Here is a 25,300-nt window from a genome sequence, read left to right on the forward strand (position 1 = left end):
TTAAAACAGGCAGCATTTCAATCATTTTAGAGAGATGCTTGTATTTTCCACTTCTGTACAGATTAAATGAAATTATTATGAAGAGAGAAAATGATCCATCTGAACTCTTTCTTTTTTTATTTATTTTGTTTTTACTCTAATCTCCAGGCTATCATCTGTACCCTTAAATGAACTCCATTTTTCCTCTCTCTCTCTTCTTCTGGTTCTGTCCATTCTTGTTTCTATCAAGGTCTTTATCCTTTCAACTCAGGAGGAGTGACTGGGACTTTCTTCACAACTGTTTATTAGTTGGAGAAGTTACTACTGAGCATAGAAAGGTACTCTCTCTTCCTCCTAGGCTGATCTCTTTACTTTTACAGTGTTGCCAGCTTGGAAAGCTAGAGATTCAGGATGGTGATTGAGCCTGGGTCCAATTTGTTTCTGTATCTAGCTATCTCTTGTTTTTGTTTTTCTTCTGGTTTGAAAGTTTCCTGTATCTAATTCATTTTTTGTTAATTTCCTGAAGTTATGGAGCGGCACCTGTGAATCTCAATATTAAGGCAGGAGGACGAGCTTATGGATCTTCTGGTAAGAAAATTTACACAGTAATATTAATAAAAATGCAAAAAACCCCCCAAAAGTTGGATTGTTTTGGATTAAGGAAATAATTTTAATTTCCAAAACTTCTTGATAAATTTAACTTTTTCTTTCTGTTATTATTTCTGAAGCATATTGCAACTGTTAAAATTCTGGTTAGTAGAGACAAAAGGCTCTAACTCGGTAACTTTTCTTTACAGGTACAAAAGTTAAAGGACTGGATCTAGATGCGCCAGGGAGCATTAATGGTGTACCACTTCTGGAAGTAGACTTAGATTCTTTTGAAGATAAACCTTGGAGGAAGCCAGGTAATGTCTGGTTTATGTTAACTGATATGTATGTGTTCAGTAGGTTATTTTCATAGTAATCCTGTTGACTGCATATAGGTGTCACCTGCCCCATCCCTAGAAGGTATTGTGCAGTCTAACTCCTAAGAAGCAACTAAGTTACTTGTTGCCTTCCTGCTGTGCCAGGAAGTGTGTGTGTGCCATGTTTCTTAGTACCCATCCTAGTCACATGTTAGGAAAAAGACGGTAGGACGTGCCCTTTTTTTTTTTTTTTTTTTGATACATGTGTATCCTGAACTCTCCTTGGAAATCTGTGTTTCTGTGGAGATTACTGGCACTGGTCTGTGCCAGGAGACAGAAGCAGCAGAATGGAAAACAGTTCTAGCAGGTTTGAGCAGGAAGAATGGTGAAACGTAGCTGTTTGTGCTGCATTGTATTCATTAATAGGCATTCATAAGCCTTGAAGAAGAAACTGGGGCTTTCCACATGGGCTTTTCATAAGTCTTCTCTGTGTATTATCTCATTGGATCAAGTGATTTGTCCAGACTTGGCTAATAATACCAGCACTGACTGAGGTTTTTAGTGGAAGTACATCTTGCTGCTGTGTATATTTTTTTTCCAGTGTTTGTATATAGCTTTGGTAGTGCAAATAGTGTCTACAAAATGGGAAAAATAGCCTGTGATGATAATCTGTTGTTTGGACTGTTAGCTATATGAAATATATTCTGAGAATTTGACTTACATTTGATGTCTCTCTTACTATAAAAATACTTCATGACATCAAATGAAACTAGGAACCAAAGCAAAAAGGAGTGGATCTTCACTTAACATACAGCAAAACTGTAGATCTTACATTTATCTTGTTGTAAAGATATGGGGAATTATCCTAGGATATTTTCTAAGTATTTACTTTTGATCCCTAATTCATGATGCTAAGCAAGATATTCTTTCTGACTAAATTTTAATGTTCTTATAATTGTAACCATGAATACTCTTAAGTTTACTGGTGTATTGTACATTTCAGTCGTGTGTTTTTAGGTCAGTACCTAATCAGTTTTGCTGTTATCAATAGTGGTGTATGTGTGTTCAGTGAAGAAAAGAAGAACTTCGTAATGTTTTAAAAACCTGTCCTTTTCTATTTAAAGGGGCTGATCTCTCTGATTATTTTAACTATGGTTTCAATGAAGATACCTGGAAAGCTTACTGTGAAAAACAAAAGAGAATACGAATGGGTCTTGAAATTTTACCAGTTACCTCAACCACAAATAAAATTACGGTAAATAGTACTTTTTTGGTATTGTAAGTGGGCTTTTTCCCTGTAAAGCTGCTTGTGTGTTGTAAGCTTGTTCTGCCCCGTTCAGTGTGTTTGTTAGAGTTTGCACCTGACTCCCCACCCTGAACCTTGAGCATTAGTGTGTTGCTTCAGTGGCAGTTGTGTGGATAGTGTGACAGACAACTACAGCTAGATTGCATCTGTACCTTTATTGAGATTGTGGCCCATCACTTAAGAGTTATATGGTATCTTAATGGGCAATGTGTTATTTAACTTAGGCTGAAGACAAAGCTATGGAAGTAAGACCAAGTGCAGAGATTCTCGATGGCAGATACCATCTTTTTAAGGTGAATTTTAGTAAACTTTTGTTGGTTGCTCTCATTTTTCTTGAGTATTGCTTCCCGTGCCACCACAGACTGATAGAAGAACAACTGAAATGGACACAGCCATTATTTCATACTCTTCATCTTACATCAGTGACTTTCTGTGTATGTCACAAAATGCGGATTAAAAAGCGTTGCTTTGTTCGTCACTATTCTGGAAGCATGTGAGTTAGTGGCCTGGTAAACTAACGAATTTCCCAGTGAAACTAATTTTTCTTTATGTGATGATTTATTTTTAGGTGTAGTGCATTTGCTTGTGCAGATGTGCTCGGGAAGCTTTTGTAGATAATGGCATGTTTATTTTTCCTGTGGTGTTTTAGCTCTTACTGTGTTGTTTTAGCTCTTACTGTGTTTTGTAGCAGTTATCTTGACAACTCTGAGATGTGAAAATCAACCTTCCATATTTTTCCATGTTTTCCATTTGGGATTAGAAGGCAATAAATCAAGTTATGTATAATAATTTTTCCATTCAGAAATGTTGATTTTCAGAGAGCAGAAGAATCTATATGATAGGATTTATCCTAAGGATTAAACTTTTCTTCCAACTTCTCATTTTCTCATTTACTCATTGGTTTGATACTAAAGTTGAAATTAAAATCCAAAGGTTATTTATTTTGCTTTTTTTCAATATTGCACTAATTTTTGTTCTCATACTGTCTTTAAAATTGCTTGGAACTGTTTGTTGCTTTATTCTGTATACTTCTTTGACAGAAGTGTCAATTGCAGACAGGTATTTTTGTTTTCCCTCATATGCTACTTGAGAGTATTCAGTTATTTTGATTTTATGAGATCAGAAACTCTGTGGGGCTTTTTGCTGTCCTCAGTTATCATTAATATGGTGCTGTGGGACATTGGAAGTATTGGGCAATAGGAGTTAAAATTTGCACCTGACTGCACTCTCAAACTTCTTTAAACTCTTGTCCTAAAGGAAGAAGAATAAGTAGTCCAAACTAAAACTTTGCATATTTCTAGCTCAGTATTGACTGTGGTGATCAAACAGTACAGATAATAATTGTGTTATAAGAGTTTGTCGTGTGATTTACAAGGAGTTTACATATAATTATTAATTTTTTCCTCTCTTCTGGAATACTAAATCTCATGTAATTTACATTATATATTTGGATTAATCTCCTGTAACTGGCAAGACTGTCTCCTGGGTTTTCCATTTACTCATTAATTAATAGAAGTCTTACAGATTTTTCAGATAAGTACTTATATCAAACCTATACCAAACCTATTCGGTACCTTTTCCCTTCTCATATTTCTGGATATAAAAGATTAATTAGATTTTTATTGACTCTTAACTATTCATGTTCATTTTTGTGAGTTTGAGGAAGACATGATCATGTTTAGAAGTGAGATTCTGCAGAAAACTAGTAGTTCACTTGCCTACAAGAAGCTGTGATGTCATGGCTCATCTCGTGTTATAGCATGAGTGAACTAGCTGTGTAGAGTGATGTAGCTCCATGGTTGGTACAGTGAGAGTGACTTTAAAAACGGAATCAGTACAAAGTTGTCTTTGGTGCTAACCCATGTAGGTTTTTCTTTCATGTGTAACTGCTGCTAAAGTAAAACAATACTTGAAGTACTCGCACCAAAGGTCTTGTATAGTTTTAGTAAAGTGTTGGTGGAATTTTTCAGTACTTCAGAAACAGTAGGATGTTTTTGAAGTATTCAATCTGAGTTAATGAAAAATCTTTTACAGTTTGTGTAACCCCAAGTATGAGGTGACTTCCTGGTATGACTTGGAAATTAAGTGGTTGCTAGGTCTCATGGGCAGTGAGGCAGACGGAGAATCCATTCAAGTTTCTTGTCTCATGGTTTGTTGTTGGGTAGCAGGCTTGTTAGATATATCTGTTAAGATTATGAAGATCTTTATTAAAATTGATTGTTCCTTTTAAAAATAAAGGTGTTATTTTGTTCGTGCAGGAAATTATAGAAGAAAATCGGTTTGGTCTGTTCATGTACAAATCAAATGCTTGAAAAATAAATATTTAAGCTGTCTAATCTTCTATAATAATTCGTTCCCTGGCATATTACTTCTTATATATATTAAACACAGTACTTAAGTAATATAACCTTATAAAATACGTAATTTTGCTAGCTGTGCAGAGGTAACTGTTTAAAATTCTGAGTAAAGTTGGACTTTCTTTTTGCGTTGGCTATGTTCTGTGTTGAGTATTGGAGCTACTACAGTTCTGAGGGTAAAACTAATGATGAAACATTGTTTTGAAGGTACAGCAGGGCAGAACTGGAAATCTGGAGAAAGAGTTGGCAGTACAGTCGACCAAACCTGATTTCACATCTCCGCCTGCCTTATTCAAATCAGGAATTCCAGCAAACAGGTCAGTTAGCTGTAACTCAAACCCTAAAAGCTCTTTCCGCTATTACATCTATGAGTTTGAAACTTACAATTTTTGTAGGAAGAGGAGGGAAATACGTTTCTATAACAGGTAGAAATGAGGGGAAGAGATACCCTAATCACATTTGGCTTAATGACACACGAATGTTGTGCTACCTTATTGGCTATTTGGGAAAGAGAAAGTAGAAGGGAAAGGGAGAAAAAGCAGCAGGACCAAATAACAAGACAGCTATAAAAATCCAGTTGTTGATGTATGACACCGTGTTTTCTTTGTAGAATTAGGTTGACCAACAAAATATTTCTAGCTTGGGTCCTTCTGAGTATTAACTAACACACCAGTTTAACAAAATGGAATCAAACAGTTAGGACTTCAACAACTGGAAGAATTCCTGGAACCCAGTCTCTTTCCTTCAACTTAGCTTTAGCTTCTCCATATTTTAATAATTTATAATACTTTCTTTGAAATGAGATGATTTATTTCCTTACTAGGTTTCTTCCCCTCCTTCTCCCAGCCCCAGGCTTTAAGAAGTTCTGCCTTTTATATCTAAGCTACTGCTGTTTGATATCTGGCACTTGGCTTAGGATGAATCTGTACTTCTTCTTTACTTCAGTTATTTATTTTATTTTACTTTAGTTATTTAGTGATCCTGTTTAGGAGTTTTGGTTTTGCACAGATTAAAAGCCATTGTATTATAAGTGATAGTAAGAAAGGTAGAACAGGTACACTTTCATCACTGACTATGAAAGATTGAACTATGACCTGTCTTTAGTGCTGCATGCATAAACACCTCGACTAATTTAGAGGCACTTGTGTTCAATTATCCCATTCTGTAAGAGTCAGTCCAACATCCAAATGTATTTCTCTTGGGCAGGAAAAAAAATCTTGTTTCATACCCTTGCCTGCATCTTTCTTTCACTCCTAGAATACTCCTTCTGGTAGCCTAAATTTTTCTCTGAGCTATCAGGTTATACGACTCTGTATTTAGTAGATTTTTAGTTCTTTGGTTTTCTATTTTTCTTTGTCTAAGAAACAATAAAAGTGTTCCAAACTTTGTGCAAACCTGTAACTAATTTTTGTACTTTTCTTTTCTGAATTGTTTTTGATATGTGTTCTTCTTGTACAGAGCTCTCAAACTGGAGTGTGTTGTTTACAGGGTAAAGATTCCTAATCTGTATCTAGCACAAATTTTGTTGCAGGATTTCAGTTCTTTATTCATCTCACTGGTGGACAGATAATTCTAAACTACTTTAAGAAGAAATTAGTGACCAGGATATTAAAATGTAGTCAAGTTTAAAGTTGTAGAAAAATGCATTGGGTACATTCTGTGATTGTGTGAAACCTACAGTTTTTGTGTCAACTGTATCACATTGTGACGTGTCACTTTAACAATTGTATCACTTGTGCATTTCAGTGGTTAGAGTAAGTTGTTTTATATACATTTAGTGTGAATACTGTAATTGTAAGTTGTTACAATAGCAAAACTGACTTCTTCCTGTATTTAATACTTGCCCCTTTCGATACATTTACTTAAAATAGATTCTTCTATAAAGAAAGAAGTATTTCTATCAAGTGATCAGAAGAGATTTTGAAAGAAAACTGTATGCTCGGGAGTCTTGAGATTGGCTCAGTGAATGAATTTGTCTTAACTTAGATGGATTGCATGTATTTCTACTTGAATGACTTCCTTAATGCAGCTACCTTTTTCTGTATATAAAAACCTATATTACTAATTTCTTTATAACCAAGCAGTGTTTTATGGGGTTGGATTTATTTTCTTCTTTAGTTAAAGAGTTTATTATAGTTAGGCAGAAAATTTTCAGCAATACAACTCTTTGATAATTTAAAATAATTGCTTTTATGCCATGAGGCATTTACAATAGCCTTGCTGTGAGATTGCTGGAAGCATTTCTCATGTAGCAATTAAACTTCTCTCAGCTTCTAGCAGTAGTTTCATACATTCTGTGAAAAGGAGGGAAAGCTGATGCAACTCAGTAAAGGAACGTTGGTGTGGGGGTTGGTAAGGAGAAGGAAAGACCTGGGCAGTTCATCTCACTGGAAGAAGCAGCAACTCTTCTCAGTCACAGACAGACACTGCCTCCAGAAAAGCCAGTTCAGGCATCAGAAAGTGGCAGGAATAATAAAGGAGGGATAAATCACAGTAGTTAAGGTAAAGGGAAAAAAAATTCTGGTCATGGTGCTAATGTTAAATTAGTACTTGCCACTAGCACTTACTACTCAGGGCTGCAGCATTCCTTTGTGGATGATTTTACACATGAATGTTGCATTACATATTGCTCTTTAATTGCAAGTCTAGGGACAGATGGTGGGGTTTACTTTCTTTTGTTTGTTAGTAAACAAACACTAAATAATTTTGCTTTCTATTTTTACCTTTTTAGTTTGAGTACAGTAGATGTTTGCATATAATTGCAGATTAATTTCTCAAAAAAAACCCCCAAGACCTCTGAGGTCTAGCAGTGATATTATTCCCTACCAATATGGAAGTTGTAGTTAACAAAATATAATCATTGTTCACCATGAAATTGGTGTTACTAACTCACTAGAATTGCATCCTAAATGTGTAATTAAAAAAAAAAAATTCAGTGCTTGTTCATACAATGTGTCTCTGTGAGAAATTTTACTTGAATTTATAGACAATGGCTGTCTTAATTATAACTAAGATACTAGTTGTTTAGAAATGACACCTGAATTTCTTACCTTGTTTCTGTAATTCTTAGGGCTGTTGAGTAGCATAAAGTATAGTGTAGCCCTGAAGGAGCAGTTAAGTTCATAATGGATATGGTTTAGTAAATGGACATCATGTACAAACAATATGGTATAAAGTAAAATCTTTGTTCTCTAGAGGTAGTTAACTAAAGATTTATTGTCTCCATAGCCACAATCAAGGTAAAAACATGAAGGAACCTCTTTTGACTTTTGTGCTTTCTAGGGCATGAAGGGGATTTGACATATTTCAGACCTGTCCTAACCAGTTACTTCATAGAAGTAACTTCTTTTCAGACCAGTTCTTTTCCTTATGTTACTTTTCAAGGACTGTGAGAGTTTTTCTTTAGTACTAGAAAAATAAGTACAAGTTTCATTTATAAGCTGGCTGCAAAAGCTGGTATTTTTCTCATTCAAGCAATACCTAGAACGGCTCTCCATCAGAAACTTTTTCTGTCAGAAGTTTTTTGGGTTTTAACCTCCATTTATGATATTACAGTTACTAAAGAGTGCATTACATTGAAATGAGTTTCAGAGAAATTAACCCATCAATGCAGTGGGCTATTTATTAGCTTTATCTGTTCTTGGGCCTTTCTGTAAGCAGATTTTTTTTAATAGAAAATGGATTTCTCGTCTGTCATTACTGTGAAAAAATACAGGTTTCTTTTGTTTCATGAACTAACCTTGAAAGACTAAATGATGGAAACTCAGATACTATTTTGGAAAAAAAAGTATTTTCTGTAATAGTGATTTCTGTAGTAAATCTGCTTCTTATTTATATCAGTCAGTGGTAAGTAAGATCAGCAGAGTTGAGGATGTTCTCAAGAGGAGGAAAATGAAACACAAAAGCAAATCAAGAAGGAACAGAAAAACATATTAAATATTGGTTTTGGAGTACCTTATAGTTCTGTCTTTATTAGACTATATTTTAAGTCTCCTGAATAAATGTGACATCCAGTAGTTAGACTGTTTCTGAGTTCTGAAAAGCGGTATGGAGGTGTTCCAAAAAGCACATTATTTAGATTATCTGTGGTAAGGATAAGGGATTTCTGAAGCTATGAATTCAGAAAATAATTGGGTTTGTCTTTTTTTTTTTTACTTCTACTTCTTTGTTCCCCTCTTTCTCTTTGCTCTGTAGAACTTAAATAAACTCAGCTTGCCAAATGAGATTATCTTTCTGAATTAAATCTCCACGGAGAATGATATTCTTAGTGCAAATGGCTCATAAATAACCATTCTCTAATTAGAGTGAAATAACTCAGAGTTGCTGGAATGTTCCTTTCAAGGTACACTTTGTATGAACTCTGCTGTGGGTTCACATGCATCCCACACATGTGGATTGCCTTTTTTGTTTGGGTGTATCCATTGGGAATTCATCTGTATCCCAGGTGCCCTGATTGTGTAAGGGACAAACCAAGCCCTTCCTTTTCGTTGCTTACAGCACAGGCAGAAACCTAGTAATGCCTGCTTAACATCTTATTAATAGTCTAGATAATGTCTAGAGTATCGTTGAAATTTTTTCCATGTACCAGCTTGCTGTGCCCTAAAGAAGATCCGAGGTGTCAGATTTGCCCTTTTACAATAACTGCCAAACTTAAATTCTGACACTCAGATGCCTCCCCTGCTTTTGTGCAGTTTACGTTTTTGACAGTAGTGTCATGTGCTGCTCCATTTGCAACTGAATATGTACTTCCTCTTCTTCAATTTCAAGCTCTTCTAGTGGAGTACTTAATGAAATTGTTATTGGAGTCTTGAAAATAGGACCTTTGTGAAGTTCAAGGTATGGTGGCAAATTTGTGAAGTCGTCCATCGTTATGAAAATTAAATCTCTTGGCAGTTGTTGGGAAGAACAATAGACATGACACTATACAATGTTATTTAAATAATAGTTATAAAGCACCAGCTCAGTGAGATTGAGTGAGTATAGGTGTACTCTTCAGAATCTAGAAAAATTAAGTGAAAGCTCTGTTCATTTCCGTAAAATTGACGTCTAGGAACCAACTAACTGGTAGTCTAGATTTGCTTCCTTTGGTAATGCAGTGGTGTATTTGGGTTGCTTCCCAAGCCAAAATCCTTATTGTAGTATGGTTGAGGCACATACTGCTTTAATGCCACTACTCTTGCATTGGTGTCACTGTGTGTGTTTTCAGTGCTGATTTTAAGAGTTTCTGGCAGTGTGCAAACAGTGCAAGAGAGGAAAAGTCTTGATTCTGCTGTGTACATCACTCCCAAGTAGAAGCCCTGTAAATTAGTGGAGTGAGCCAAGCAGGAACTTCTTGCTCTAGAATAGTGTCATCTATCATACACAAGGACTAAAGCTAGGTAAAATGAGTTTTCTACAATATAGTTTAGATAGTTAAGAGAAGATACCACTGATGGGGAGTACAAGTGTCTTAGAACTCCAAAACCTAATGAACTGCCAGAGTAAAGACTGAGACAGTGAAAACAATTGTTGGTTTAACAATTGTTTTGTAATACCTATGTTCTCAATTTAATTACTTAAAGCAAAATAATAATCCAAGGTGTAGTAGTACTGGAATACCATGCAAGACCACTGGGGAGGTTTAGGAAATCAGATGTTGATTATTTCAGAATTTAGAGTGTAATAATCTTAACTCCTAGGATGGGGTATGAGAAGACCAGAGAATTTCTTAACTTTGTGTTATCGTTGGAGCAGCTACTGTATAGTCTATGTGTTCTATTTTGTAGCTGTCTTCTCAAACTCTTGTACCACTGGACTGTTTTGTTCTTTTTTTTTTTTTTTACTCCAAACTGTTGTGCTTAATAAGCTTACTTTAAAATCCAGGCGGAAGCTCTAAACCCAGATACTGAAAAGCTCAGAGAACAGGCATTTGGATCATCCTCATTATGAAGTCTGCCAAGGAACTTCATATTATCTCTGGGAGATCTAATTGTTCCTTCGTGCTCTAGTGTCTGCATCTTTTTCAGCTGCATTGGAATCTAGGTATTTGAGTAATTGGAGTCAGAGCTATTGGTCTGGCAGAACTTTGAGCCTGTCATTCCATCTTCCAGCTGTAGTCCCTGCTATTTGTATTCATGTGGTTAGTAGTACACTAGATGCAAAAAAGACAGGAACCTCTCTTCTAAAACTAGAAAGCAATTTTCTTTCTATGGATTTGTTTCTATGGAAATTTCATGGAAGTTTTTTTTTCAGTCTTTCTTTTACTTGTACTATATCATACTATTAGTAAATATTGTCAGTTTTCTCTGCTATCATTTTGTTTATGGGTGAGACACAGATGTACCTCAACTATTAGTATTGTAATTTTTTACAACACTAAATTTTTTCTCAACTATTAGTATTGTAATTTGTACCTCATTTTCTAATGGAGTTGCTGTAAGTGAATCCTACTTTTTAACCTCTTTTAGAAATTAGCAGTGGGCTGCAAATCAGGTGGAATCACAGAATGTGAAGGGGTTGGAATGGACCTTGAAGATCATCTAGTCCCAACCCCCCCTGCCTTGTGCAGGGACATCTCCCATTAGACCACATTGCTCAAGGCCTTATCCAACCTGGCTTTTATAACTCTTATGCAGATAGGTTTTTTTCTATCTGCATAAGAGTTACATGTTTTCTGTAAAACTTAGTTTCTAGGTTTCATTTGTTTTAGGGCTGCAAATAGGAAAGTTCTATACTATAGATTATTCCTCTCTTCAAAATGATGATTTCCATTGTCACAGATATCAGGTTTTAGTTTTACTAGATGACATTCAGGTCCTTGTCATATTTTCTGGTTTGGTGTCTGGAGTACTTCTTTAGTGTCAGTATATTCCCATGTAGTTGGTTTACTTTCAGATATTGATTATACTTTGAATTTTACTGTTGGTATCCAGAAAAATGCCATCATGTCTTTACCCTTAGCGTAGCATTTTTAGTCTTCTTTGAAAAGTTAAAAATAAAAAAAATAATCAGAGTCAAAAATTAGGCAAAACCAATCTCATATGAGAGATCAAAAGTAAAAGTGTTTTTCAAAAGAAATTGTCAAATGCAATTTGGCAGAAATTGGGAGGGAAAGAATGTGTATATGCATGTCGCTTTCCTTGTCATTTTTCTTTAAAAATCCATACTTCTTAATAAGAATACACTTACTTCTAAAGTGTTTGTAATTTATATTACATTCTGTTGTTGCTTGTTTAGGTTGTGAGAGAGACTGAGGTGGGTTTTGTGCTGCTCTACTGCTGATTTCTTTAAAGGACGTGAATGTCGTGCCTAATTATGCAAATGTTTTAGAGGTGTTTGAGGGAGTTAGCATTTTGAAAGAAACTGAGGAACAGGAGTATGAATGGCTGGTCTAAGACTGTTTTTGAAGGTTTAGTCTAAGAGTCAGTGTTTACTAGTTTCATATACTTTCTGGTTTTTGACATTAAGATTGTGTATTCCAGGACCAGAGGAATAACATCTCATTTTGTTCAATATGTGCTGCAATATCAATAATACACATGGAAGGATTTGCTTTTGTTTAATTCTGCTTTCTGTCTTACCTTTGTTTGATCTTCCATGGAGTTCTTCATTGTGGTTTCATGCAATTTAGAAATTATTTCTAATTAATAGTTTATAGCTATTTTACATTAGATTTTTGTGGAAGTTCTGTATAATTTATTACTTTATTACTGAAGTTTTGTGATTTCTTTCTTTTTTTCTTTTTTTTCTTTGTTTTTCCTGGGGTTCTTTTTTTTGTTTGTTTGTTTTTGTAAAAGTAGATGTATTATCTTATGTGGAGTGGAAGGAGAGTGTTGCGAGAGTCAGCCTTTGTCCTGCGGGAGTCTTTATTGCTATGTTGTTTAGTCCTATACACTCGCATACTTCAGCAAAAGCATCACATTTAATGTTTTTCAGAAACAGTGTTTTATGTTTTCTACAGGAGAAGGAACTTTGGCATTTGGAATGAGAGAAGTCCTTGAGGCTTTCTTCTTTTTTCTTTTTTTCTTTTTTTTTTTTTTCCCCCTTTTCTTATTCTACTTGTTGATTCTGGCTTCTCCTGTGTTGCAGGCGAATATCTGGCACAATAGATGTGATTGGACAGACCATCACTATCAGCAGGGTGGAAGGACGACGGCGTGCTAATGAAAACAGCAATATACAGGTTTTATACTCTAGATTTTCACTCTGACTAAAAGACAGTTTTGCTTTCCCCATAACTTCTGATTAAAACATGTCAGTGAGCATGAATGAGTAATACACAGGTAACTTTAAGTTCAGGAATAAAATTGTGGCAGTTACTGAATATATATTAAGATGAAACATTTGATTACTTTCGAAAGATAAATATTTTGGTATGCCTCTTACTGAAAGGAAATGAGCGGTATTGCAGGTTTACAGTCCAAGAGACAGCATTGGCTCTCTAGATCTGCATGGGATTAGGTTTTGTTTACTGAGCGACAAAGATAAATATTTAAACTGCCCATTTGTCCCCTACTCCTGCCAGACACTAATGCTGAAAGTGAAAGGCCACTCAGATGCAGTTTGAGAAATGACGTCTTTTAAAAATAAGTTAAGAAGTAATAAATAGTTGATAGTAGGTTGTTTTTAATTATATTGTACTATTTTACCATAAAGTGCAAGATGAGTGTTTATGATCTTAGTCTTTAGACTTGTATTACATTAGGAAAGCAAGTAAATTTATGAAGATGAAATACACTTCTTCTCTCCTGAAGAATCAAGATTGCTGGGTGCCCTAGTTGCATTTTTGTGCAACTTAACTTAGGTTAAGGTTAAACAGTGAAAATAAGAATGGATTGTAGTGTTTATATTAAAAATGCTGCCATGTGGTTTTCATCTGATCTCACAACGTTTAAGTAATTTATAGTCTTGGTTTTTTTCATGCTTTTCATAGTGATTTTTAAAATATTTTCCATTATATAAATTTAAGATGGTGTTTTGGGCCATATTCAGATGGCTTATATTCCCTCAGTAGTCTCATGTTTGTTGTCACCTGTTGGCTGCTCTTAGACCTTTAAAGGTACTTGACAAGTATGGGACATTGAGCATAGGTATGCAGGTAGAACTTAAACCATCTGAATATGCCTCTTAATGTGATACTTTCCTATTGTAGTAACTGGAAAGAGAGGAAACCTGTCTTCTACCCTTTTCGCATAGCAATTGTAACTAGAGTTTGATATTTTACAGGTTCTTTCAGAACGCTCTAATCCTGAAGTAGACAATTTTACCAAGCCACCTCCATTTTTCCCTCCAGGAGCTCCACCTACCCATCTTCCACCACCTCCTTTCCTCCCACCCCCTCCAACTGTCAGTACTGCTCCACCTCTGATTCCCCCACCAGGTAAATATTCTGCACTACATAGGATGTGAGTAATGAGAGATTCATTAACATCAGATGTTTGAGGTGCATTGTGCAGAATTTCAGAATTTTGTGTTCTGCACTTTTCTTAAACGTATCTGTAAGGCAGAAACAGAAACTTTTTCTCAACATAATCCCAAGTAGTAAATAATTGCCAAGAGACTATTGGCTCTTGCATTCTTGAAAATGTTTGAAGTGAGAAGCTGTTTTCTGTAATTCAATAAATGTTAATGCAATTGAGAAGTACACACTAACAAATCATTCTACAAAACTAAAAGTATAGCATACCATGAATTTGTGTAACAAGTTGGATACTCTGATGTCTAAGGTCATAGCAGCAAGAGAACCTCTAATTCCCCTTTTCCCTCACAACATGTATGAATTCCCAGAAGTTTGATAAGTATTGGATTTGTGCTGTATCCTTTCTTTCAGTCTGAGGTCTTATTAGCCCCTGATGTTTTTTTCCAGGGTTCTGTGTCTGCGAATCTTAGAGGAATCAAAGCTTTTTGAGAACTCTTCCCATTTTTAAATCTGTTTTTAAATTTACTGGTATTTCCTGAACATTTGTTGGAACTTGATATTTATGGAAATTTACGGGGAGAAGTATCATGGGCATTTGCACAAATAGTGCAGTTACCTGAGTGTTGATCATTTTTAGGCAATAAGTTCAAAAGGATTTAGCAAGAAACTTAGAAGATTGGTCAGTGAGAAATTAAAATAGATGGATAAACTTTGTGGAGTATTTGAGTAGGAAAGTGAAGCATTTGTCTGTAGAAGAGACTGCTTTAAGGTGGATCTTCTCTGTATATTCTCCTTCTGTTCCTTGCATTCTTTTGCTTGACTTGTTCTGGAAGTCATGCTTAGCATTTTCTTTGCTTTTCTGCTTGCACAGGGAATCTTTTAAAAGTTTCTCTGTTAATACCTTATGTATAAGTAAAGAAGTAGAATTATTTGAGAGCAGTAAGTGTGGACCATTATAGCGTATAAGTCCTCATAGAAGAAGTTGCTTTCTTCAGTTGCTCCTATTAATTTTAAAACTTTAAAACCTTTCAAAAACTTTAAAACTTTTAAAACTTTAACTCCTGCTGCCTGTCAAGGTCTGGTCATACACAAAATGATGCAACCTAGAACATGGAAGAGATCTTAAGATTAAATAATTCTGTGGCCTTTTTCAGGTTTGGTTTTGTTGGTTTTTTTTTCCCCATAAATATGAAAGAGTCTCTGAAGAGGGAATATGCTATTGCTCTGGCAATTCCGTGCTGTTTCCTTACTGCAAGGAGGGGACAGAAAGGAGAAGAATGTGACGATAATGCTCACTGTGGTCTTGAGCTGCATTAAAACCTTTCTGATAATGTAATGCATTACAAGCTTTTAGAAAATAATTATTTGAATTGTAATTGTGGTTCAGAAAAGGTGATCTAAGTTGTATATTATTAAAAAAAAATTAAAAGAACCCTGACAGACACCCCAGACACACTTGGTGCAGGAATGTCACATGAACTGTTCTTACGAAACCCGTCACCTGTTGAATTTTTAAAGGTGAAAGAAATCCACATGTGTTACAGATCTACCAAGCAGGTTTGGCTTTAGTCTTATGGTTTACAGACAGGTTTATGACATACACTTACTCAGAAGGTCTTCTTGAACATCCTTCCATGCTTTGAGTAGATTAGAAAATAACGATTAAGAACTGTGGATTTGGTTTCTTCAGGCCTGTGTTTTAATTGTGCAGTTGCCAGCTCTTTATCTTCAAAGCTGTTTCTAAAATAGATTCTGCCATCCCTCCTAGGTTCAATGGAGGAGGAGGAAAAAAACTATGCTTACCCAATATTAAACCAGGACTACTTGCCAGAAAATTTAAGTATTCCAAATATAAAACATCCTCCAAAAGTGCCTTTGAAAGAGGATCTTGCTTTGAAGTTAGATCTCTTGTCCTGTATTCATTCACTCTTGTGATTCAAATCTTTTTACAGGAACAAGTCCTGGAATGATTCAAAGGGCCAAATGTAGAAAATTTTCAAATAGTCCTAGGAGGTGACTGGCTGTGGCAAAAAAAGTGTTAGTTTTTGTTTACTTGATTTATTGCTATGTTGGAGGAATTTACATCTAAAGAAGAACATGGATTCTCCTGTTACCTAGGCTGTAAAAGTTGGTTTACGTGCTTTGGTTTAAGCATGTAGTTAAAATGTGACATGTATTGGTAATATAAAAAAAACAAATTCCTCTGAAGTATTGAACTTCTGTTGTATAATATACCAGGGTTTTGCAAGTGACTGTACATCATCTCAGCCTCAGCAACCTAAATGTGCACATTTTATTTTGTGATAAAGGGAATTTGACCTAATTTAGCCTGTGGCAAAGAGGTTTTTTACACCAAGTTGAGTTATATTACATTTCTGTGGGCTGTTACACAGTTCAGCTAATTTGCAGTATGTTGTTACGCTCTGGCAGCATTGATCACGTTTGATTCCTTACTCCGCAAGCGGAGCACATGTGGCATTGCTTTTCTTTAGTAAAACCTACTTGTAAATATTTTCTGTAAATATTTACCAGCCTCGAATTAGTAGGATGGTATACTATGTCCTGAAAGTAATTTTGAGCACATAAGGTAAAATGCTGTGCTAATGCCATTTGGATTGCTTTTGAGACACAAGTCTGAGTATTTAGGTTTAGGCTTGATGTGTCTTTGTGGCAGCACAAAGTGTTGTAGGGACATGACAAGGTCTATACTAAGCCACCTTCTTGCACTGGTACACAAGTTTAGTCCCTGCATTGCAAGAAATAACACAATATTTCAGAGTCTTTTTTTCTCAGAGGAAGTAATTGGCTGATGATGCTACAAGTATATTTTCATACACTGCTTTAGTGGAAGGCAAAGGAGTGAAGAGTTATGAGATTCATAATTTTCCATTAACTGAAGCTTGTGGGGTTTTTGCTAGTTTTGTGTCACTTGTATATGTATGTTAGTGAAGAAAGTAAGGAAAAACGTTTGTTTAGATCTTTCACTATTACTTGCTAACTTAGGATGTAGATTGTTTCTTCTGTTGTGATAACTTCAAGTAAATTAGCTTCTGTTTAAAAATTATATAAGCATTAATGATGAATTTTTGAATGTTCTTCAAGGTTTTGAGGAAAAAGATTTTAAATCTTCAGGATTGACCAGAAACCTCAATTGTATTTCACAGTTTGTTTAATCCTATAGGATTAATGCTGGTAGGAATTCATGTTGGTGTAATCACCAGCACTTAGTGAACTTTGATATTGATTACTCTTCCTCAACTTGCATATTCCTTCATTCTGTCCTTTTGTCACGGCAGTATGGGGGCAGTTGGCTTTTCTGACGTAAACTTAGTAAAATGTTGATGCCATACAGTAGTCTTTTAGTTCTAGTGTTGAACTAAGGAGATATACATCAATTTCATCATGCAGTGGCCAATGCTAATGTCTGGATGTTTATGCAGCTATGGCAAAATGAATGACACCACTTGCAAAAGTTTTCTCTTCTGTCCCTCCCCAAAGTTTTTCAGTGAAAAGTGAGATTGAAATACATTTTTTTTTTTAATGGAAGCAGAGTCATTCATAACTAAAAGTGCTCGATGCTTGGTGAAGTAGTCTGTTTTCTGGCAATATTGTTTGAGCCTAGTTTATTATTTATTTTATTTTCATGTGGTAGTGTTCTGTGTGTTCAGTTGAGGTAAAGCAAAGTATTAGAAGATAATGTCATATAAAGTATACAGATTATTTTTATCTTGTAGTCATGCCTTTCGTAGTCAGTAAGATAGGTTTACATGTTGAGGCAGTATATTTTGTTAGGTAAGCTAATTTAGTTGGCAACAGTTTTCTCAACGTTTAGTTAGATTCGTAGCAACTAAGGTCAGTCTGAAAACCAGGTTATTCTTGTGTATGTTTCTCTTAAAGGATGCTTCTTTCTCAGATATTTAGAAGAAAATAGAGAACCAAACAATTTTTTCCCTACAAATAGCAATTGAATGATTAGTTGCAGTGTCATAGCATTGGCTCAAACATCTGTAATGCTTACTGCTGCTAGAATACTTTGTTCATGTGGACCTACTGTTTCCTCTGACAAGCTATTAAAGGTCAGAGGCCAATTGTATTTCCTTCCATCTAACCTTATAAATAGAATATAAAATAAAGCAAATGTAGTCTATGGGATGTTACTTTCCTTCTGTATACTAAACGTTTTATGAATTTATTTCTAATCTTGAGATCCTGAATCATTCTTCATTATTTTTGCCTCTTAATAAATAAGATCTTAAAGAATAGGAATTTAAATTAAAAATTGCATAAAATCTTAACAATTGGTGTTAGTGTGAGATCTTGATCTGAGGACACAGAAAATATGTTATTGTTCTTCTTGATCATGTATGTAGTAATAGCTCATTCTGGTTTTAGATCTGCAGGTAATATACATAAAGTATTGCTATGTCTGATATATCATTTGTTGTCTTTTTAGGTATACCAATAACAGTGCCACCACCAGGTAAACTTGCTTAGATTTTTTTTTTCCCCACATCTGGTTAAGAGATGAAACGTGATGTGCAACTTATCAACTTCCTTTTAATTATATAGATAAACAGTCATAAATACTAAACTGTATGTACATATATAGGCTCAGTTATTTTGATGTCAGGCAGAAGAGAAAAAGTGTGAAAATGCTGTTGACAGTTTTTTAGATGTATATTCCTTCTTTTCTTGAAAATCTTTTTTTCTCAGCTATGCAGTAAATAACTTTGATTGCTGTTCATTAAGTATTGTTTGATAGGAATTTTTCTGTGCTTCTAAATTAGCATATTTTTAATAATGATAAAATATTTTATTTGAAGCACTGATAATGCATGCTTAATGTTTTGCCTTTGTAAAGCTGGAAAGTCAGTCTTACAAAGTAAAACCCATTTACATAGGAACAATATTTTCATTGTTCTCTCTGGGATTTGTTTATTATTGTAAGCTTAGCCTAGTTCTTTGATGTTTTTGTGGGTGGTAGTTTTTTCTTCCCCCCTCCCCTTACCTAATTTATTGTTACAGGTTTTCCACCACCACCTGGCGGTCCTCCACCTTCCCTCATACCCACAATAGAAAGGTGATTATCTGTTTGAAATCTTATAAAGCAATGTATCAGTATTCTGTAACTAAAATAAATGAGTAAACACTCTTGTACTGCCCAGTGTTTTATGGATTTGTATCTGGGAGTGGGGACACAGTTTCAGATTTTTATAGTAATTTTACAGAAATGTTACTGTTCTCACCTGTCAACCTATTCTTTGAGTAGGTTTCTTGGCCACTTACTAGTTTAGTTATGACACTATGTCAGTATAACTTATAGTTTTGACAGTATATCAGTGCCAAGACCTAAGAACAAAATCAAGGTAAATGATGGTTAAAGTATTCTTTAGTAATCTGAAGGCCTATTTAAGTGAACTGTATAATTTTCTGCTACCATATCCTTTTTTATAAATGCACACAAACAATTTGGCCACAGATTCAAGCCCTCATAAATTACAGGAAATTCCAGAGTTCCACAGAATACAAATTTGTATTTCTGTTCTGTTTGTTGTAAGTGTTCAGCTGTAATAGACCTAATGGTACCGTTTCAATACCTTTTTTTCATATACATTGTGTATGTACATGCATACATGTATTTATATAGATAAACATTTCTAAAAAAGAAGGAAAAAAGTCAGCTAGGACAGTCCTTGAAAAGTATTTGTATTTAGCTAAAGGCCAAAACCAGGTCATATACAAAGCTCATTTAAGAAGATGGTACAAGCTTCTTGTCAGTCCTTTGGATCTCACCAAAGGAAGATGTACACAACTGTTCCTTTGAGATTGAAAATTCTATTAACCTCTATGCTAGGGGATGATGATGGTAAATCTCTGAGAAAATCCTCATTTGATTTAATTGAGAAAAAATCCTAACGAGGCATTTAATGTGCATGAAAGTAAATTTATTTTTTCATACTGACAGTTGCTGTGAGTGCTGCTTCAAATTGTTAAGCAGTGATCATTACCTTTACTTGTGGTGAATATTTATGTAGTTTCTGAAACATGATGTGAAAAAATCAAGTTTATTATGGAACCTGGGAACTATTTCTTATAGTTTTAAATGTTAAGATGTTGCATGGACCTTTCATCACCATTGGTGTTTTTTTTCCTTTTTGAACTAAGCTAACCCAAAACGTATTTCTCAGTGTTGAAGTGCTTTTGAGAACAGAAATAACACTTAGGTTAAATATGCAAAGATAATTCTTGCAAGTTATGTAGGAAGTGCTAAAAACCATGAAAGAATTATGTATGTTGGAATTATGTCCTGTGCGAATATCATCTTTTTTTAACCCTTCTGGTTTTTACCTACTTGAGTTGACTACCACTGGAAGTTGTCCTAGAAAATGTGTAGCTAATTTAATAGCTTATGTATAGAACTACGCGTTTTAAGTTCATCTGTTCTTAGATATGCTCGCACCTCTACTTTTTAACAGAAAGAATGAGAACGGCTTCATTCAGGAATGATCCACTTTCAAGCAAATGTAGATTAAATTCAGTTTCTGTGCAGAAATATATTATGGGAAGCATTTGAAATAGAAAAGTCATTGAAAATATAAAGAGAACAGCTGATTATGTGGATATTTTTGTTTAAAATTCCATAATTTTTTGTTTTCACCTCCTGTAGCAAAACACAAAATATACATATTTGTGTTGATAGGCAGCTTCCTTATTTAGTAATGCTCAAAGTGGAGAACTTAAATCAATATTATAACAAATGCTTTGTTTTCATCTCTATGGCGGCAAGAATTTTGAAAGTGTATATTTATTGGTGGAGGTAGCTCTGATGGTAAAACTGTGGTTTTATGTGTATTTTCTTTTCAACAGTGGGCATTCTTCTGGCTATGATGGTCGTTCTGTTCGCGCATTTTCATATGGCAGTGGTAAGTGAGGTTGCTGGATTCGAACATTTTGACTAGTGCTATATCAAATCGTTTGATATGAGGATTTTTGCTAGAAGACTAAACAGGTCCTGTCAGTAGTTCATTAAGAAAACTCATTGCTGACCATTGTAAATAGATACATGCTGTTGCAAATGTAACCCCTGTTGATAAATACTATTGTTTTGCTTACTTATATACTGGATATCTTTTCCTGCTACTTTTGCAGAACTGTGATTTAAAAAAAATTATATACTGTAATCTCAACTACAAGTCAGGGAGAATTTTTCAGGAACTGGTAGGATTTAGAAGCAGAAAAACAAGTACTGTAAAGATATCATCAGAATTTGAACCAGCATGACCAGTCCTTGAAAAATCCTGAGTGATGTACCTCTCTTTTGAGAATCTGTTTGTCTAAGACTCTCTAGTCTTCAGCTATCCTGTTGGAAAGTCAGTCTTTTGTTTTTTTGTTTTATTTTGGTTTGTTTTTTGTTTGTTGTTGTTGGTTTTTTTAATTACTATTATGGAAAAAAATCTGATGCTGAAAACCTTCATTTTCCGTTCTTTCAGTTAGAATGAACTAAAATAAAAGCTTTATCACAGGCATCCACAGAACCTGCAGTGAGTTTAGAACTGCTACCTAGCACAGCTCTGCTTCTTGTACCAAAAGATAAAATGGGAAGATAAAGATAGAATCACAGAATGGTTTTGGTTGGAAGGAACCATCAAGGATTATCTAGTTCCAACCTCCCTGCTGTGGATGGGGACATCTTTCAATCACTACACCAGGTTGCTCAAAGTCCTGTCCAACCTGGCCTTGAACACTTGTAATGATGGGGCATCCACAAATTCTGTGGACAGCCTGTGTCCCACCATCCTCATCATAAAGAATTTCTCCCCTATGTCTAATTTAAACCCAACCTTTCTCAGTTTAAAACCATGGCACCTTGTCCAGTCACTAACAGGCCCTGGCAAAAAGTCTCTCTCCATCTTGCTTTCTTATAAGTTCCCTTGAAATATTGAAAGGCTGCAGTAATATCTTTCCAGACTCTTCTCTGTCTTCTCCAGGTTGAACAACCTAAACAACCTAGGAGAGATGTTCCAGCTCTCTGATCATTTTTTGTGGCCCTCCTCTGGACTTGCTCTAACATGTCTTTCTTGTACTGGGGGCCCAAGAGCTCAATGCAGTACTCCAGCTAGGGTCTCATGAGAGCACAGAGACAGAATCACTTCCCACAACCTGCTGGCCACTCTTCTTTTTAGTGCAGCCAAGGATACAAGTGGCTTCCTGGGCTGCAAACTCACATTGCTGTCTCATGTTAAATTTTTTGTCCAGCAGTATCCCCAAGCCCTTCTCTGCAGGGCTGCTTTGAATTAATTCATGTATATGAAATGTATATGTATCATGTATATGGATGTCTGCAGTAATTAAATAGTGTTTGCTGAAGTTTTAGCAAAAAGGTAAAGCTGAGGCATATAACTAAGGCCACACAGAGTATCATAAGGAAAGCAGTCTTACGGCCTTTATTATGTATATTGCACTAATATTTAGTCTCCGATATAGAATGCTTTTCACTTTGGTCTCTTTTGTTAGAATTTTCTATTCTGTCAGGTATTATCAGGGACACAAGAATACTTCCAAGTTTTATGTTGACCTTCAGAGGTGATGGTATGCTTATGTTGTTGCAGCACTGGTGTTCAAAAGATGACTGTATGCTTGTTTCCTCTTTCTTCCATGCTCTAAATGTTCTTTATATCTTATGAACTTGTAAGACATTTAATGTTACAGAAACAGTTAGAGAGTCAGTATTTTTTGAGGCACAAAGAAGATGCATTAAATAGTTTGCCTTACGCTGTGACGGCATGAAACTTTAAATTTTTAAATCTCCAAAACAGAACTTAAGTCTCCAAAACTATTAATTGTTCAACGCTCTGTTCCTGTTTTAAAAAAATAAAATCAGTGTTAAATTTTGGAAGTGTCTATTTTCTTGCAAAAATTATTGGAATAATCCATGTAGAAATAGTAGAAGTGATAAATTACTTCATTCTGTGTAATAAATGGAGAACACCAATTCATATTGAAGAGTAAGCTTCTTGTGTGTTGTGAATAATTCCTGGTGAAAATCTAGATATAAAAATGCACAGTGTCAAATTACTGGTTTATGTCATGTTGTTGGGGTGGAAATAACACACTTTTCTCTGAGAATTACTCCAGATGGGATGGAGAAACTGAAATTTATTGTAATAGTTTATATTATCATTAATAATTGTTTTGTAGTATAGATTTAAAGTTTAAACTTAAGTTTAAACTTTAGATCAGAATGCTCTGGCAGCCAGTGTCTCATAGACCATACATGTGTTGTTGACATAGTGGCAAGTCAAGGAAATTAGCAGTCTTTAAAGTCCAGCTGGCTTTTTGCTATTTCTGGCTGCTTTCCTTCGAAGAATTTCAGGTTTTGGCAGTATAACGTACAGCATAATATTGTATTAGGGCATTTTTTTTCTGTTAACCCTTCATTTTGTCTGTGGACCTGAGTTAAACAGTGTCAAGCATTTTATTAGCAGCAAAACCTTGTATAAATGCTTTCTTAATGAATTATAATACTTTTCATTGCAAATGTGTTTTAACAATGAAATGTTTTTTCCTGCTCCCCTGCCTGCTCAAAAGGTCTTTTGTGTTCCTCCTCTGGATGCTTGGCAAACTGCTGTCTTAAGCTTCTGCCAAAGCTTTCTGGGGCAGGCATATCTCAGACTTTACAGGCAAGGCAGCCTGAACATAGCTGTCAACAGAAGCCACTAGTTTTATTAACTCAACAGTCTTAAATACAGTATCAGTAACACACTTTACATTGTTCAGTGAATATTTATGTTAATTGTACTGTTAATCTCTTTGTGACACTATGAAGTCAAGTAAATATTGTTCTCATATTATAGATGATGAAGTGGAGCTCAAAACAAACGATTTATTGAAAGTTAGGAAAGCTAGCAAGGCAGATAAGCAGAAAGGGAGAAGTCCTCAGCATTGTAAGTCCGCTAGAGAGTGCTGTTTCCAGCTAAATACTCAGCCTGTGTTATTTTGTTTACAGGATGCATTCATGGGACTTATGGAGAGGGAGGGCAGGACAGAGTAAATGGGGAATAGTAGTTATGTGTTACATAGAAGTTGGCAGAAGGCAGTGGAGAAGCATCTTCCCTCTCTCTTCCCATTGCTAGCCCCCTAAAAAACGGTTTTGAGACAGTGTTGTGACTTCCTTCTTAACTTCTAAAGCATATAATCTTTTAGATTAAGACTATGCATAATTTTCTTAAACTATTATATTTTAGTGGGATTGGTGGTTGTCCTGAGTATTCATTAAAAATGTCGTCATACAAAGCATAAGTAGGAACGTTATTTCTTCTCCCAGATTATATTTATATCTAAAGCTTCTGTTACGTCTGTAATCGGAAAAGCATGACAAAGCACAGTATAGAATATAAATTAGTGAATGAGAACTTTATAAGTAATGTTGTATTTTAAATACAATTATATTAAAGAATGAAAGATAAAAATAGTAGCGTCTAAATATAAAATTGGAAGCATCCTTTTTGCTTTTTTTTCTGAAAGTTTCAGAGCAACCAAGTTTAAAAGGCAGTTTTGTTTTCTGGTTGTTTTTGTTTTGTTGCTCCCCCAAAACAAAGCCATTTGACCACATAAAATCAGATTCTTTCAGCAGATATTTGCACAATATTTTAATTTTTTTTAATTCCAAAAGTATTTAGGCAGTCTTTGGGGTATATATTCTGGTTCTCTACGTCTTCATAAGAAGTGTTTAAATGAGGGCCAGAGGGTTTTATTAGCATCATAGAAAAAATGCAGTGTTTGCTTAGAATTAACTCTAATGTGAAAGGGGAAAATTGAAAAACGTCATCAGAGGAGGCTGACAAACCTCTGTGTTTCCGTGCATAAGTAGTATTGCAATTTCCATATGATTTCTGATTTTATTCTTTCTAATATCTACATCTCTCTCTTTAGTCACCTTTCCACACCCTGCAGGTTCTGCACCTTCATGGTCTAGTCTTCTAGACACCAACAAACAATGGGATTACTATGCACGAAGAGAGAAAGATAGGGAACGTGAGAGAGAACGATCCCGAGATCGGGATCGCGACCGGGACCGAGACAGAGATCGAGAACGTACCAGAGATAGAGAAAGGGACCGAGATCACAGTCCATCTTCTAGTGCGTTCAACAGGTTAGTGAAATGTATTAAGCATGCTGTAACTCTGCTCAAAACCCTTGTCTGTTTTACATAGTGTACTTCAACATTAAAATGTAGTGTTCCAAAATGTAGTATATTCCAAAGCGCTAGAGGGTGTGGCTTCCTCCCATTCACCCTTTTCCCTTGGAAAATTCTAGATTTCTAAATGTAAAACAGAAGTGAAAAAAGTGGACACAT

The 25,300-nt window shown here is 35.2% G+C and overlaps 1 protein-coding gene across 2 annotated transcripts in view; it reads left to right on the forward strand.

Moving 5' to 3' along the window:
* The window catches only part of FIP1L1 (factor interacting with PAPOLA and CPSF1), a 38,824-nt gene that overhangs the window by 8,298 nt on the left and 5,226 nt on the right, over positions 1-25,300 (forward strand). Inside the window, exons 5-15 of one of the 2 annotated variants that reach the window (XM_050337841.1) lie at positions 506-567; positions 777-884; positions 2,009-2,139; positions 2,415-2,483; positions 4,755-4,864; positions 12,615-12,708; positions 13,752-13,905; positions 18,398-18,424; positions 18,970-19,024; positions 20,812-20,867; positions 24,877-25,096. In XM_050337841.1, the coding sequence (XP_050193798.1) occupies positions 506-567; positions 777-884; positions 2,009-2,139; positions 2,415-2,483; positions 4,755-4,864; positions 12,615-12,708; positions 13,752-13,905; positions 18,398-18,424; positions 18,970-19,024; positions 20,812-20,867; positions 24,877-25,096 (1,086 nt within the window). The remainder of the gene's footprint in view (positions 1-505; positions 568-776; positions 885-2,008; positions 2,140-2,414; positions 2,484-4,754; positions 4,865-12,614; positions 12,709-13,751; positions 13,906-18,397; positions 18,425-18,969; positions 19,025-20,811; positions 20,868-24,876; positions 25,097-25,300) is intronic. The other variant, XM_050337842.1, reaches the window with a different exon arrangement.

This window comes from Myiozetetes cayanensis, unplaced genomic scaffold (genome assembly GCF_022539395.1).
Source record: "Myiozetetes cayanensis isolate MyiCay16 unplaced genomic scaffold, myiCay2020 scf7, whole genome shotgun sequence".
In the NCBI taxonomy this organism is placed as follows: domain Eukaryota; kingdom Metazoa; phylum Chordata; class Aves; order Passeriformes; family Tyrannidae; genus Myiozetetes; species Myiozetetes cayanensis.